Source organism: Emydura macquarii, unplaced genomic scaffold, assembly GCF_026122565.2.
Source record: "Emydura macquarii macquarii isolate MOO-44397 ecotype Brisbane River unplaced genomic scaffold, CSIRO-AGI_Emac_v2 contig_1045, whole genome shotgun sequence".
NCBI classification, from domain to species: Eukaryota; Metazoa; Chordata; order Testudines; family Chelidae; genus Emydura; species Emydura macquarii.
In genome coordinates this window covers 1900856-1917237 of record NW_027131182.1, presented here as the reverse complement: position 1 = coordinate 1917237, position 16382 = coordinate 1900856, and the positions used below count along the sequence as shown (strand labels likewise).

General features: G+C 47.0%; 1 protein-coding gene across 1 annotated transcript; it reads right to left on the bottom strand.

Annotated features, from left to right (window-relative positions):
* Positions 1-4855: 4855 nt before the first annotated feature.
* Positions 4856-15389, bottom strand: SIGLEC15 (sialic acid binding Ig like lectin 15). The gene is made up of 5 exons (XM_067545628.1): positions 15338-15389; positions 12710-13093; positions 10101-10460; positions 7948-7978; positions 4856-4979 (listed from the first exon to the last, which is right to left on the bottom strand). The coding sequence occupies exons 1-5, from the start codon at positions 15387-15389 to the stop codon at positions 4901-4903; spliced, it is 906 nt and encodes a 301-aa protein (XP_067401729.1). The 3' UTR covers positions 4856-4900.
* Positions 15390-16382: the final 993 nt, after the last annotated feature.

The following is a 16382-nucleotide window of genomic DNA, read 5'->3' as shown; positions in this document are numbered from 1 at the left end:
AGGTATTCTTAAATGATTCCCAATTATTCACTTTTTTCTAATTAAATTCTTCCTTCCAGCCCATTGGGCTCATAATTGTTTTCAGATTTTTTAAATTGGTTCTCTTAATGCACCAGGTGTGTATATGTTACTGGTCTGGACTTTATTCTGCTTGCACATTATAAATGTGATATAATCATGATCACTTATACTTAAGCTACCGTTAACTTTTAGTTCTGTGATCCAGTTCCTCTTTATATGTTAGGACAAGTTCTAACAAAGAATTTCCCCATTTTCACAGTAACACTTTTTGAGTTAGAAAATTGTCATCAATAATGTTTAGAAATTTCAGGATGTTTTAATACTGTGGCAGCATGGTATCTCCGGCATAGGTCACTCAGATTGAACTAAGTCCCCCCATGCTCATACAGGTTTTCTCCTACGCCTTATAGTGTTCTATGGTGGCTTGTAGCAGACACCAACTCATACCCCCTCTTGTGTTTTATCTGTTAGGACATTTATCCATAAGCATTCAAGATCATTTTCTTGTGTGGCCTAGAATCAGGGAATGCTGTTTTTGACACTATGCCACTCCCCCTCTTTTGCCCATTTAATCCTTTCTGACCAGGTTATATTCACTGATTTTTAACATTCCAGTCGTACAAATCATCCCACCAGGTTTCAGAAATATCAACTAGATTGAATTTATGCTCCTAAATGAGCAGTTCCAGTTCCTCTTGTTTGTTACCCCGGCTGTATAGGCTTTGGCGTAAAAGCAATTGAAGAAGTTCTTCTCTTCATGTCCTTTGGTACCTTGATTACTAGTGCTAATTTCAGAGTAGCAGTAACTTGTGATAATGCAGCGAAGAAGAAAAACTGAAGCATAATATTTACGCACAACATTATCTGCAGATCTCAATGTACTTTACAAGCTCGCACAGGGAGTCCATGGCAGAGCTGTGAATAGAACCCCTATCACCTTAGACCTGGTCCTGTTATCAGACAATTACTGATGCTGTATATTTTGCATGGCTTAGGAGAGAATGGGTTCATGGCCAGTTTATGGCTAGCCAGACTGGATGATTTAATGTCACTCTCCCCAACAAATGTAGTAAAATGTGTGTATAAGAAAGGGAGGCAGCGGGAGAGTGTCTGTGGTACATGCTGATTGTTGCAACATACGGAGTCGGTAGTAAATACTGAATTATGCTTCATAGAAATCATCTGAATGTCCATCTTCCCCCTTTAAATCTGTTTTATTTAAAGTTAACACCAGTGGAGCCTTGCGCCCACACAGAACAGCTTGAAGGGTCAGCGTGTAAGTGGGGAAGAAATGGTTAGTCCTAGTGAATTAGTATTTTCAAACTGATCAAGTTTGACCTGTTAAGGAGCAATCCTGTACTGGGATGGGTTAAGGATAATGTGACCTTAAGTAGCTGATTTTCATCTAAAATTTCTGACGTTGTAATAGGAACAAAATGCAGCTTATATTCTAATTAGGACCCCCCCCCCCCACCTGCCCCTTGCCTGTACAAATAAACAGCCAAGTACGATATTAACTGCCTGTTGTTGAGACAGACTTTTTTCCTCAAACAGTTGCCTATTTTTAGCTGTTAAACTACACAGTCCATCTGAAATCAGAAGCCAGGGTATTCCACTGATGGTTGTGACAAAGCCATGGCAATGTCTGGATATTAAAGGTCATTTAAATCGTGCACAGGTGAATAGAACTTTGAGCTTATGCTCCAAAAACATAGGCCTCTGTTTTAACCATAACTACCTGAGCCAAAGGACTAGCTTGCAATGTCATTGTTTTATGGTCCAATCACTGGATGGTTACATCATCACATATTTGAGTAGATAGGGCAATCTATTTGGAGAAGAGAACTATATACTCATTAGCTAGTATATTACACCGGAACGAAACACAGGCAACATCAAGTCTACCTTCTGGGAGTCCCCAGAACAAGGAACTCCGCTCCAGGTGGTGAATTCTTTCTGCCCTTTTCCCAAAAGGTGTGTTTGATGCTTTCCCCACCTGATGGACAGGCTTCCTTGCCTTATTCTCTTTATCCCTTTATGGAGTCAGGTGAGGAAGGAGATGAGATCCAGTTACGTATCCTGGGGCCATGGGACAGGGAGTAGGGTAAGGATCCCTGGGCTGCTCTCACACTCCTGGGGCTTTTTGTTGCATCTCCTACTGTAATGCAGTGATTGGGAGTGAATGTGCTGTAGGCAGATTGCCTCGTATTTCATTTGCTGGGAGGGGATAGTGGTGCAGAAATAAAGGACATCTAATCTGCTTTCAGGCACAAGACACTCTATTTAGATTTAATTAACTGCTTAATAAGGAAATCTACTATAAGGGCCATCCAAGTCACAGCAGTTACAAACAGTAGGTTATTGCAGTCAGTCAAAGTGGCTTAAATTAAGGAGGATAATTAACAAAGAGGAAGCTGCAGGGTGGGGCTTAGAGGATGTAGACTGCATTGATAATTAAAGTTTCAAAGTTACTGCAAGTCAATTCAGTACATCCCAAAATTGAGTTAAAGTTGTTAAACACATCAATTAAATCTGTAATGACTTACATGGCCCTTATTACCATAGTATCTGAGCATCTAACTATCATTAATGGATCTTAGCCTCCATGCCCCCCTGAGAAGCAGGGAAGAACTAGTCCCATTTTACAGATGGGGAATTGAGGCACAGGCTAGATCGAAGTGACTTGCGAAGGGTCACACAAGAAATCTGTGGCAGAGCCAGGCACTGAACCCAGATTTCCTGAGTCCTTATTCCTGCTAATGAATCCACAGCAATTCTAGGGCAACACCCAAAGGTGAAGGACGTCAGCTGAAAATGAAGAGCTAGTTGGTCAGCGCAGCGTCAGAGAGCTGAAAGATTAAAAAAATTACTCAACCTCCTGACAGCTCTGCAGTGCTGAATCCTGCTTTCTCCGAAAGGCAGTGACGCCAGCTGCATCTGAGACCGCTTCCTTGGCTGGTGAATCCTTTCGAGTGGCAGTTGTCTTGGCTCACCAAAAGGAGCTCCAGAGGCAGGTATTTCTAAGCCGTTTTGGACGTTACTTTATACACAAAGTCTTACTAGGTTGTCTAAGGCTGTGCTTCTGGGCCTCTTCCGTACCAAGACCGTGTCCCATTTAGCAACATGGGAAGGGTAGGAGGGTGGTTGGGTTGAGAACTCAACATTGAACTCGCTGGTTCCCACTTCCATGGAAGTCAGGGAGTTTTCCCATCACCTCCATTGGGTGCAGGATTGAGCCCTAAACCAGAATTCAATTTATTCTGCACAGTGGTCATCATTAAGTCAAAATATACCCACAGTTTCCAAACTGCAGGATCATATACTGCAGATATCGTCATCTATGGAGATTAGGAAATAACCACAGGAAATCAGGCAGTTTTCCACCATGAGAGGGACACTGTGTGTGTGTGTGTGTGTGTGTGTGTGTGTGTGTGTGTGTGTGTGTGTGTGTGTGTGTGTGTGTGTGTGTGTGTGTGTGTGTGTGTGTGTGTGTGTGTGTTAGTACAGCAGCCAGCATCCTGGCAATGGCATCCTAGTCCTCATTTATGCGCTATCATGATGTCAAAGTGTGGTAAGAACTAACTGGGGTTTCTCTGTGGTAACTTAATTGTGACCACAGTGGAGTGATCATGCTGGAAGGAATCCTCCTGTATAACACATGTATGGATGAGAATTGGCTGGGAAATTTTTATACTTTTTTGAGAAAAAAAAATTAGAATATTTTTGTAGTGAATAAAAAAAAATTGAAAACATTGAAAAATGTTGGTTTTCCATTGCCGAAAATGGAAAACAATTCTTTTTCCAGATGATTGCTTTTTTTTGACAAAAACTCAAAACATTTTTGATAAACAAAACATTTTTCCCCCCAGAAATTTCTGTTTAGCCAAATAGCCATTTTCCATTGGACAGAAAACCAGTTGGACAGAAAAATTTTAACTCTGTCTCTGAAAAAGACAGAGGTTGATAATATGGCTTTTTTACTTTTACTGCAATGTAGCCTGTGAAGCCATTTATCATAAGGAAACTTAGTATATTTTGTGTGTGTGTGTGTGTGTGTGTTTATGTACAATATTCACCAACAGCAATTTCTACAATTAAGGTTGCAAGCAATAGAGTCCTAATTCCAATGTCCTGTATTCCCCTTCCACAGCTTTCTGAAAACTATTTTGGTCTGACATGGTTTGTCTCTGATGGAATGTAAATATATATATAAATGTATATATATATATATATTTATATATATTTGGGGGAGTTGTTTTTAAAGATGGAGTAACTTTTTTCAGCCGTTTTTAAGATGAAAGGATAATATATATAATTTTCACCCCCACTTAAAAAAATTCCAACCACCTTTTTCTTCACATTTGAAGAATGGCTGAAGTTTGAAACTGCAAACTTGGTTCATTTGTTGTTTATAATAGATTGTATGCATTTTGCTAACTTCTGTTGGGGGGGGGAAATGGTTTTAAAATGATTTTTGGAAAATGCAGCAGGGAGCCAGCACTTGACTTTTAACTGTATCCTGAATTCTGAGTGATACATGCTTAAAATCTACAGGTTGGTTGGAAATGACATTTAAAGTAGCTCGTCTTCTCCTTTGCCCTTGATGTTCCTTCCCTCTTTTCACTATCTTCTGCTCCTTTGTCTTTCCTCTTTTATGCAGGTTGCAGGCAGTAGGGGCTGACCTGCTCACACATGACCAGTCTGACATTCCATGCCCCAGAGGGCAGTAGTAACCATGCAGGTTGTGGGAGAAAAGACACACAAACATAGCCTGTTTTTTTTTTTTTTTTTTTTTTTTTACATGTAATAACAGTAGCTCAAAATGTGTAAACCTATGAAAATGATGTGGTCCAGATTCCAATGGCCAAGTTGCTGCAGTTCATTCTGTTGGCAAACCCTGACTGCCATGGTTGTTCCTGCGGTCAAGATTTTCATATGTAGAGTCTTGTGCTTGTTGCCTGCCAACGAAAGAGTTGAGAAAGGTAAAGGCTACCGTGTCCAGTGGCAGTAAATATAAATGCTGGCTTCCCTGTACTGGGCTTCAGAAATGATGCGGTCTTTGAAAACGCAGCTGATTTCAGATCACAGTTACAGGATGTCAGAAACAAAATAACTCATTTTATTTGAAGTTGGTCCTGCCTTTAGCAGAAAATCTTTTTGTTTTTTTAAGTTTCATATATTTGTACTTAGTATGTTTTAACCTGAAGGATCCAAAAGCATTTCACAAACTATATGCATACAACACTACCGCCAGACAGCTGCTCAGAAGCTTAGAACAGTGTTTCTCAACCTTTTAAGTAGCAAGTACCCCCTAACTTCTGAACATTTTAATAAGTACCCCAACACTCAACTTTCCACTCTGAGAAATACATTCTTTTTCCCCTTTACCACTGGAAGACTGTATTTCTCGTAAAGCAGGAGAGTTCTGAGTTCTGCAATGCTGTGTGGCTGTGGCAAATCACAAAACCCCTGCTGTTTCTCTCCTCCTTCCTCCTCCCCTTCCTCCATATAGGAGCAAAGGTCAATGGCGGGGTCACCTGCTGTTCTCCTCACACAGGAGGGAATTTGTGAGGTATGAGCAGGCAGTAGCGGCCCACCAGAGTGGACAGCAGCGCTCCCCATGGCCGTCCCTGGGGGGGTGTGGGCAAATCACACTGTGTGGGCCCCTCTTAACATTTTTATACTGGTAAAATCTGGGGCTGTCATAGCTGTCAATCACTGCTCAGCTAGAGCCGTGAAATTGACAAGTAAACCTGTGGGTAGAGCCCGGCTCCAGGACTGGGCAAGCCGCTGGGCTCTCTGCCTGGCTTCCTGGTCACCGGGCTTTGAGCCGGGGAGGGGAGCTGCCACCTGGGCAAGTTGCAGGTGGCTGCCGCCTGGCTGCCAACCCGGGAAATGGGCAACTGCCATCCGCTCCGAGCTGGGGCAGAGGAGGCTTCCGCGCAGGCTAGGACCCGGGGATGTGGGCAGGCGGCAGGCAGCTGCTGCCCATCTTCAAGCCAGGGCACGGGAGGCTGTCTTTCAGCTCAGAGCCGGGGTATGGGTGGCAGCCACCCAGATGCGAGCCCAGCTCGCAGGGTGCAGGAGGCTGCTGCCAGGCTCCCACATGGGAGTTGGGACTGGGTAGGACACGCGCGGCTGCCACCAGACTTCCCGAAAAGCCAGCGGCTGCCGCCCAGCTTCCCAAGAAGCCTGCAGGTGCCGCCCTGCTTCCAGGATTGGGACAGCTGCTATCTGCCTCCCAGCTAGGAGGTGGGACCAGCCAGGAAGCTGGCGGCTGCTGCCCACCTCCCCCAGAAACCAGCAGCTGCTGCCTGTCTCCCATCTGGGAGCTGGGACCAGGCGGAAAGCAGGCGGCTGCCGCCTGGCTTCCCCAGAAGTCAGCGGCTGCTGCCCGCCTCCCTTCAATGGGTTTTTTGCCACGTACCCCATGCCTGTGTCTTGCCTACCAGGATACACATACCTAAAGCTGAGAAACTATGGCTTAGAATACAGGGACACGCGTCTTCTTTTGTGAGAGATGTCATGAGATCTTGAATGTTCACGCTGAGCATCCAGGACCTTAGTTTTTAAGCTGCCATTTAAAACGACATAGGGCTTTTCCACACCACAGAGCCTTTGCTAGAATAGCTATGCCAGCAAAGCCCCCTCGTCGAGATGCCATGTATGCCAGCAAAAGGAGTTCTGCTGTCATAACTACACCACCTTCCTGAACAACATTAGCTATGACAACAACGTTGGTGGCGGGGGCTATCCCTCGATACAAGAATCATGTTTGACAACAGCAGCTCTCTCTTGGCATAATTACATCTATGTGAGGGTTTTGTTGTGTGCTGGGGTAGGGGGAAGGCATCTGATTTTTTTTTTTTCATGCTCTGAGCTGACATAGCTATGCCAGCAAAACGTCGTAGTATAGACCAAGCCCGCAGACACAGTCAACTGCAGGGGACCCGGTTCATCAGCTTTAACCAGGTCAAGGGACGAGTCACTTCTGGCAGGGTTTGAAGCGTATTTCTGGCACAGCTAGGTGTTTTCCGCTATGAATCTTACAACTGAAATATTTACCATGGTGTTAGGCTAGATCTACCCAGGGGTTAAGTGGAAGTCCGTTAACACATTTTTAAAGACTAATCTACTCCCCAAAAGTTTGTTCCAGGTGACAAATGTTTGTGGTTTACTTAAGGGGGGTCAGCCTGGAACAAATGTTCGGGGAATATTCAGATTAGCCTTTAAAATGAATTACCTACCTGGAGTCAATTGACAATCAGTAAGGCTAAGATTTGTCCCAGTTATTTTTAGTAAATGTCACAGACAGGTCGTGGACAATAAACAAAAATTCATGGAAGCCCGTGGCCTGTCTGTGATTTCTACTAAAAGTAACAGGAGGGGGCTGACCGTAGGGAAGGGACTGACCGCTCTACCCCCTGCTGGGCTGCAGAGAAGGAGGGAGATTGACCGTTTGGGCATGGGGCTGCAGCGGAAAACGTCACGGAGGTGTCTCAAGGTCACGGAATCTGTGCCCACATCTTATCCTTGACAATCAGTTAATTTGAGATCAGAAAGTCTAGTGTAGACAAACCTTTAGACAATTCTTTAGGGCTGCTGTACACACAGTTACCAATGTAACCAATTTTATACTGATTCACCCCTCTAGTGTGGACACCATCATACCAGTATACAGGTGCTTATATCAGCCTGGCTTATTTCGGTATATTGATGCAAGCGCTTTTATACTGGTGTAACTGTCCACAACTGCCTTGAGTCACGTCTGTTTCCAAAGCAATATAGTTTCACTGGAACAAAAACTGCATATAGACCAGCCCTTAGATTCAACATTGTTACCAAATGACGGACAAGTTGCAGTTCCCTGCTTGTCAAACAGGAACTCCGAGCTTGTTAATATGACAGATGACATGATGTTCTTACCGGGACAGGCTGGATGGGGTTGTGACGTGACCTGTGAGGTGAGAATAAAGATTCAACTTAGTTTATTGCCAATTCCAGTTAGGAAAAACTGAGACTCTAGCATTGATGGGTTTCTGAACCACAATGGATGTAAAAAAATTCCTTACGTTCTGTCTATGGCTGGTCTTTCAGCATAGTGGGAATGATGTCTAAATACAAGGAGAAAAGCAAATTGCTGCTCTCTTCCTAGATGTGATTTTCTTATAATTTCCTTTTCTCTTTCAAGGAGGTTAGTGGCTCTTGTACATCTTCAGCACAAGAAAGTGTCACTGTAGTTACAACAGAGTGAAGCATGATCTACTCTGAGCTCAGCCAGGCAGCCATGAGCGCCTCAGTCTAATCCTGGCTTTGGTGTAGCATAATAATGACGCTGGACTGGAAAGTGAGTTGGGAGACTTGTGTTCGATTCCTGCCACAGCCATAGACATACGTTGGGAATGTCACTGACTTCACCCTGTGTCTCGATTCCCACCTGTAAAATGGGGCTTATGTTTCCCTACTCCACCCTCCCTGGGGCAGTGTGAAGATGGAAATCCATGAATGATTGTGAAGCATTGAGCTAATACAGTGACAAGGGCCACAGAAGCACCCGGATAGACAGTGATTCTCCCTCTGTGGGTCATCTGCGCAGCCCGTGGCACTGCGTTTCTGAACTGGGCTCAAACTATAGCGCTAAAAATAGCTGCATAGATGTCGCAGCTGGGGCTGGAGTTCAGGCTCTGAAGTCTACCCGTCCCTGGCCGTCCCAGCCTGAGCTGCAGCCTCTCCACAGCTGTTTTTAGCACTGCAGCGTGAGCCCAGTGGGTCCCAATCGTTTTGACTCGGGAGCCACAAATATCGTTTTTACAACCCAGAAGGGCCACCAGTCTATGGACTCGTACAAATGTACAGACACACAGGCCATGAATCACTGCGTATTTCAAGTAAACAGTGTGGTGCTACTGGGCTCATTTTTACATGCACTATTCTACACCTACAAACTACTCACGGTGTGTCTCACACTCACAGACAAAGCACTAGCGTAGAGGAGTGACTGTCACTACACACTGAAGCACATGGCCTGGCAGCTAAGTCACGGTGGGTGGCCTGCTAAGTGCAGACCAAACCGGAAGGCGCTGCCCCTCTCCTCAAGCATGGTGGGTCCTGGTTGCTTTCTTAGCAGCCCACACACCCGCAGCCAAACGGAAGGAGTTCAGCGACGAGGCTGCCTCCTTGCTGATCTCCCGTCCCCCTGGCTGCAGCAGGGAAACCGCACGTGTCCTGTAGCCCTGTGTGCTTTACCTGGTCCTTGGTCAGTGGCTCCCTTCTGCAGCCAGGGGGACAGGAGATCAGTGCTCCCCTCCCTCCTCCAGCAGGGACCTAGCGCCTATGGACCCAGGCAGAGTGCTTTGCCCGGCTCCCTGATACAGCCAGAGGGAGGGGAGCGCTGAGCTCCTGTCCCCTTGGCTGCACTAATTTTGTAACCCCACAGCAAAGTGCTCCTCCCGGGTCCTTCTGCAGCCAGCGGGAGGAGAGCGGAGGCCACTTTGAAAGACCTGCCTGCAGGCCATGGATTGGGAATCACTGCATTAGCGCCAGTCTGTCGATCTGGGCGCTGAGACTCAGTGCTGCAGGCTGCCGCTTGCTGCGCAGATGTACCTTCTGGGACCTTGAGCAAGTCCCTTAACCTCTCTGCTTCAGTTCTGCCATCTGTGAAGTGAGGATGCTGACGCTGAGGATTAAACCATTCTGTGAGGAGTGCTGAAGGCAAGCTGTGCTGGTGTCTAGGTGCAAAGCATTAATAAGTAGTCTGCTTTACAATGGCACTCCCAACTGTGAATCTCTTACTTCCTAGACCCTTATTGTTAGTAAACAGGAGTTTCCATATGTCTGTTTTTTAAAAATACGCATTACAGAATAAAGGCCCAATCCAGCAACCCTGTAACTAGCAACTGGGGAGTTTCCTGTTTCCCCTTCTTTGCTTATGTTACTTTGCTCGGATTTCCAGTTATAAACATTGTCCCTAGAGGAGGAAAATCCTGGTTGATTGCATCTTTCTGCTGAGTCATCCCACTTGTCTGCAGTCTGATTAAACACAGAGAATAACATTACAGCAAACAATGAACGACACATACCTGCCCTCCAAAAAACAGCAATCCCCAGTATTGCCAGCAACACCAGCACTTTAATTCCTAGTGCTACAATCATCAGGATCAGAATCAAGGAGCTGCTGGCGGCTTTGAATTTATAGAAATACACGGCTCCCTCTGCTCTCCCGTGGCTGTTAACCGCCGTGCATGTGTATTTCCCATCGCGGGTCAGGAAGGACAACTCTTTGGTGACCTGGTGGTTGAAGCTTGTGACCAAAGTGGTATTGCTGTACAGAGGGCCTGTCCAACTCAGAGAGGGCAACGGCTCCCCTTCAGCTGTACACTGCGCTTTGAAGGTGTGGTCCTGGTTGGAGCCAATGGTGATGTTAACAATCCTGGGAGCAGCTGCGGGGGTCACAACAAGTGATTTAAAAAAAAAAAAAAGACGATTCAAATCCCTAGCAGGTTTTGGGCTCCAAGCATTTAGTACCATTGTTGGTCTGAACTGATTCAGGCACTGCTATAATTTTGTAACCTTGGGATCAATTTTCTCATCACTCCCTTCCCTTCAACATTTCCTTTCTCTAGATTCCCTCGTCACACCTGTGTTTTAAAGAGAAGCAGCGTGTTCCAGCAGATAGGACACAGGACTTGGAGTCAGGAGCTCTGGGTTCTTTTCCTGTTTTATTACTACGGTTGATAGTGTGGTCATTGAAATAGATTGTTCACGTTCTTTCTAATTTCCCCTTTGCTCTTTATGTGGTTTGGTTTGTGTAGTGTTAGTGTTTCATGCGGCCTGCATAGTGAAAATAGACTAGTCAGTTTCACTGCCTGCTTTTCATGCAATAGCACAATGCTGCAAGGATTGGACTGCAGACATTGTATCTCTTATAGGGAGGAGTCCTGTGAATGAATTCATGGGTGTGAAGTGCCTTCCTCAAACATCACCCAGGGGCAGACTAATATGTTCTTTTAAAGGCATTACTGCTGTTCTTTAAAAATCAAACAAACCCTCAGATCCTTTGCAGACTCTCTGCCACATGCAGGGATCACTCCTCCATTGCTGAGCCCCGGACAATCTTTGGAGTGCAATACCCACCAGCAATGCTGCACACAGCAAGGGAAGTGAAGAAACTTCTCCAGATGAAACTAGCCGGGGGTATTATTCAGCCAGGTTATCAGCTAACAGGCTCTGATACCGCTGTGAGCTTGTCACAGTTGGACCCTACATCCACTGCAGCCCTATTTATTTCAATGGCTGCTGCCTAATTTAGTGGATTGGGCGTGGCACTGGGACTCAGGAGACCTGGGTTCTGCTTCTGACACTGAGTTACCGTGTGACCTTTGGCAAGTCGCTTCACCTGTCTGGGCCTCTGCTGTCCCTCTTTGCCTGGGTCTGTGCTGTCGGTTTAGATTGTCGACCCTTCAGGGTAGGGACTCTGTCTGACTGTCTTTCTGTCCAGCGCCTAGTATGATGAGCCATAACTGAGACTGGGGACTGTAGGTGCTGTGGTCATGCAAATATTAAGAACAGACTCCTGCACAAGTGCAGGGTCTTCCTGCTTGGAGCTCGTCGCAGTATTGGGGCTTCAGCTGGGGAAGGGCTAAGCTCCTTATAAATGAGGCAAAGTGACGACTCCTGCGGGTGGCTGGTGAACCTATGTTAGGGGAGGCTAGCCCATGGCCCCATCCCTTCTGCCTGAGGCCACGCCCCTCCCGAGCTGAGCCCCCTACCACAGCCAGTGGGGAGGAGCGACCCCTTCCAGCCGTCCCGAGCTGCCAGCCCCCCAGCTCCAGGCAACCGGGGCCCTGGGCAGGCGTGGCCCCAGCCGGCGTGTGACCCCACCCGCTTTGGGGGAGGCTGACCTGCAGTGCTACTTCAGCACCCACCAACCTGGTGGACGCAGCAGGAAAGGGAGGGGCCCCAGGGCGGATTGTGGGTGGGGCCCTGCCTGGTTGTTTGAGAAGGCTAAGCCTTCCCCTGCCTATTATACCGACCGCCCATGGCGTCGGCTTCTCCCCGTCCCCCTTGCCGAGTTGTGGATTTCATGTTTTAGGGAGGCAAATTAGCCCTCGATGCGGCCTGCTTAGTTTTCAAAGGGGCGAATAACTTTCCCCACACAATGCTAGACACGACTGTGAAGGACAGCCTGACAGGGTGTTAGCGCCGGTGCTGGCTTTACAGAGTGTCCTCTGGTCTCTGCTTGGACTGCCCTGAGCCACCACTACCCTCCTACCCCGCTTCCCGGTGTGAGGCAGGGGATTGGGAGCCAGCAGGGGGAGGTGGAACAAACCTCACACTGTGGCGGGAGAAGCAGGGAAGTTGAAGACCGTCCAGGAGTCCCCATCTGGTTCTTACTCCTGCTGGCCAGAAGCAAACCCTTTTCCCTGCCACAGTTCCCCTTCGATTCGATTCTGGTTCTTATGCTGCGCACGTCAACGTAGCATCTGGGCACCTTAGCTGCTCAGGAAAACACCCTGTACTGATGTAGATCTGCTCAGGAATGGCCTGGACTGGGAAAGCTCATACTTTGCTGTGTGTGACAGTCAGGGGCAACTAGCATGCAGAGCTCTCTCCAGCTTCCACATCCTTCCAGCTCTCTAGCCTCCCGATGTAGCTGGTGTCCCTTTCTTTAGCTCTGATGTTCCCTTACCTATCAAATGGAGCCTTATCCCAGTCCTGCTTTCGTACTTGTCATGAAGATCCCCAGAAAACTCTACCCGGCAGTAGTATCTGTTGCTGTCGCTCCAGGTCAGGTTGTCGATCCTGATGGAGAGGTTATTGTGCCTGGGGTTCCCAAGCAGCTTGTACTTGTTCTTGTAGCTAACGGCAGTCTTACAGAGATCGCTCGAGCCGTGGCTAACGCACTTGAACACCACCATCCCGTCGTACGGTTCCTTGATTCTCCAAATGGCTGTGAGGGTCCGGTCTGATGTTTTGTGGGGGTGTGTGAAAGTACAGGGCAGAACAACTGCTTTTCCGATTTCACCTGTAGCGTCTGATGGAACCTGAATGGACCAGCCGCTGGACTGCAAACCTGAAACCAAAGGAACTGGTTTCAGAAGCCTGCACAGGCCCCAAAGGCCGATGTTCTAAACCTGAAGAACTGAATTATGGGGAAAAATACCAGCGATCTTCACCGTACCCTGAGTCCTACCTGCTCCATCCTTAGTTAGCTTATAGATACTCCATTCTCCTAGTTGGCTCCATGCCTTCATATATCCTCTCTTTCTTGTGCTAGGAGCCATCTCACAGATGTATAGGAATCATAGAAGATGAGGGTTGGAAGGGACCTCAGGAGGTCATCTAGTCCAACCCCAACTAAACCATCCCAGCCAGGGCTGGTTACGTTATGTCTTCGTTTTCTAAAAGCACAATCTTTTGAGCACGATCAAGCCTTTTAATGCAGTGGATTCAGCAGCTCTAACAGGAGCACACGCAGAATGGCAGTATTCCCTGTAGGGATGTCGTGCCTTCTGACATTTCCAGTAGTCAACCTTCTTGTTGACACAGGGGCATGTTGTTTGTGAGTCACCAAACAGTGATGGGGTCTAAAGGCAGACTTAAGAGATGCCGGCAATACTGATCTAACAGGCTGGACTGAGCCTGCAGGTTCCCAGCACCTTCCCCCAAGTGTCTTGGAGGAGGGTGAAAGTCCGTGACACTCAGAGGAAGGCAGTAAGTGTTAGAGGCTGTCTCCACAACGGTGGAATGTTATCTTACCCTACAGCTGCCAGCAACTTCCGTAAACAGTCCCTTTCCCCAGAACTACGCTGTGAGTTTCCCCCCTACAGAAGTGTTGTCAGAAATAAAAAAATCTCATTCTCTGGACCAAATCCAGCCCTGATAAATCTGACTGCAGTTAGTGGCAGTTGCAATTCCTTCATGCCGGGGCCAGAGTTGATCTTTGCTGTCTGATAATCCTTCTCTAGGAACCTCTTTACGAAAGCAGCTTTCACCTGAGTGGAATACACATGAAGGTGTCAGTCTGATGCCGTTACAGTTTATCTTGCCTGGCAGCTAATAGCTGAGTTTCCAGAAACAGAACTCCTGAAAAGTTCTATGCTCTCAGTTCTATGTATTGGTGGCGGCAGCAGCAACTGGGGCACCAGATAATGCTTTCAGGAACATGTGGTGTGGCTCAGTGTCTTATGGATCCTCCCTGATAGCTCACTGCAAAAGTAACTCATCCCTGAGTATCAGAAACCAGAGTAGATGGAAAAACTGAATGGCCTGGGGTTGAAAAGAGCTGAGCGTTCACAGCTTCGCTTGACTTCCCTGGGATGTGCGGTTTAGTGGTCATGGGATAACTGCCTAGAGAGGCTAGGTTGTTCTGTGTGCACATGTGGTGTTCTTCCATGGTCCCTGGCAGATATCTCTGGCACTGTACAACTCGCATCCCCAATGCATGCTTTCTGCAGAGCAAAAGCTAATGTAAGGACAAATACAGGTACAAATGATTATTGATTTGATCAGGTTCCCTATAGATTTTCCCTTCTCCGGCCCCCCAGTGTTCTATATTTTAGTGGCTGCGGTGTTGTCAGTGGAACATGTCTTAATTTGGGGTCACAGATCAAAACCTATGGTGATGAGCTTGGTTTAGCAGTCGTCTTGGGTCCTGAAAAGATCAGGCAAAAGAGATCTTCTTGCACGCTGATGATAACCTTATACTCAGATGGGCTTTGATCCAGAAAAGAAGTCCCATTGAAATCATATGCTTAAGCAAGTGCTTTAAAGCTGTGCTGAATCAGGGCCATAATGTCATCCATCCATAGGAATTCTAAGTTGTATGAGCTGATTTATTAATCACAGGTGTCAGCGTTGCATTGCAGTTGTGTGTGTGCTGGGGACTGCACACTAATTTTGTCTGTTACTGAAGTGCAGTGAACTCTAGAGCAGACTATGTTCATCGGATGATCGCTCCCAGGGACACTACACACCAGGCAGAGAAAAGCATTGTAACCAATTGAAAATGCAGGAGGAATTCAGGTAAATATAAATGCCTGAATTAGAATTTGGCTGTGATTAACCCCCCTACATGTTCCACAGAGACCTGGGAGCTCTCATGGCCACACAGAGTCAGAATTTTGTTTTTTTCCATAAGTTATTAGCCAGATTTAGTAATTATTATCAAAGCCACCTGGAATTTCAGGGCACAGTAAAGCAGCCTTCTGGGTCTACAGTTCCTATAAAGGTATCCCACCTTGAAGTTCCAGTGGCATCTCGACTGAGCAATAAACAGACAGTGATAACAGAGGCGGTTATAGCAGTCAGAACTCACCCTTCTTGAAGATGCAAAAGAGGCATGCAAGAAATAAACCAAACCCTTTCATGTTTGCCGATGCACCTCGGTACGAACTGATGGTGGATCAGCAAACTCAGCCAAAGCCGAGAGGTCAGTCGTGCAGTCGCATACCGGGTGGCTGGGGAATGGAAGCAGCGATGCTTTCCTCCCCGTGGAAGGAATGAGTCTGTTCAGTCAAACCGGCAGTGGGCTTGCTTAATAATACTTTTGTGGTCAGTCATGTGGAAAACACAAAGGGAGAGATCAACATTTGATCATTTTCCACTGGGGGGAGGGGCCAACACATCCCTGCTGAAAATCTCCATTTGTAACATTTATTGTACACGGCTGAGCCCAAGTGACAAAGCGCCGAAGTGCTCCAAACCCATGGGGAAGTTCTGAGAGTCTGACAAGCTAGGACAACAAGTGACACCCTGGCTCCTCTTGCTTGAAGGAGGTCGGCCTATTTCCTGATTCTCTAGCCTGCAAGCTGCATTCTGCTCTATTCCCATGGCATCTAGGTGCAAATCCCTCCATTCCTTCGAGGTCAGCCAGGCACAGGCGCTGAACCTTCTACCTGAGCACTTCCTGGATCTATGGTAACGCGAGGCAGGATGTGCTGAAAGGGTGCACGTAGGGTAGGAAGCAGGCAGGGCACGTGTGCTGCTGGGCCTGCACACTGAAGATATATAGGGGATGGAGAAGGGGCAGGGAGGGAAGCTGGACAGAATGGGAGGAGAGTGAACGGTGAAGGGGGGGCTGGGAAAGCTGATCTCTTAAAGACCACAAAAGGGCCATGGAAAGGTTTATAGAGAACGTAAAGTGAGACCTGGAGAGTACAACACCAGCAAAGATATTGAGACTGTGGTAAGCTGGAAAAAAGCTGCTTAAATTGGGGGGATATTTCACTAGCCCTTTACAGAGGGGAGATCTAAGGAAATCAGTGGCCTAAAAAGAACAAAAATGAGACAATTGATACCACATATTAGAAACATTTCTTAACACGAGGGGTCATGAGGATCTGACAATGGAATAAATCATG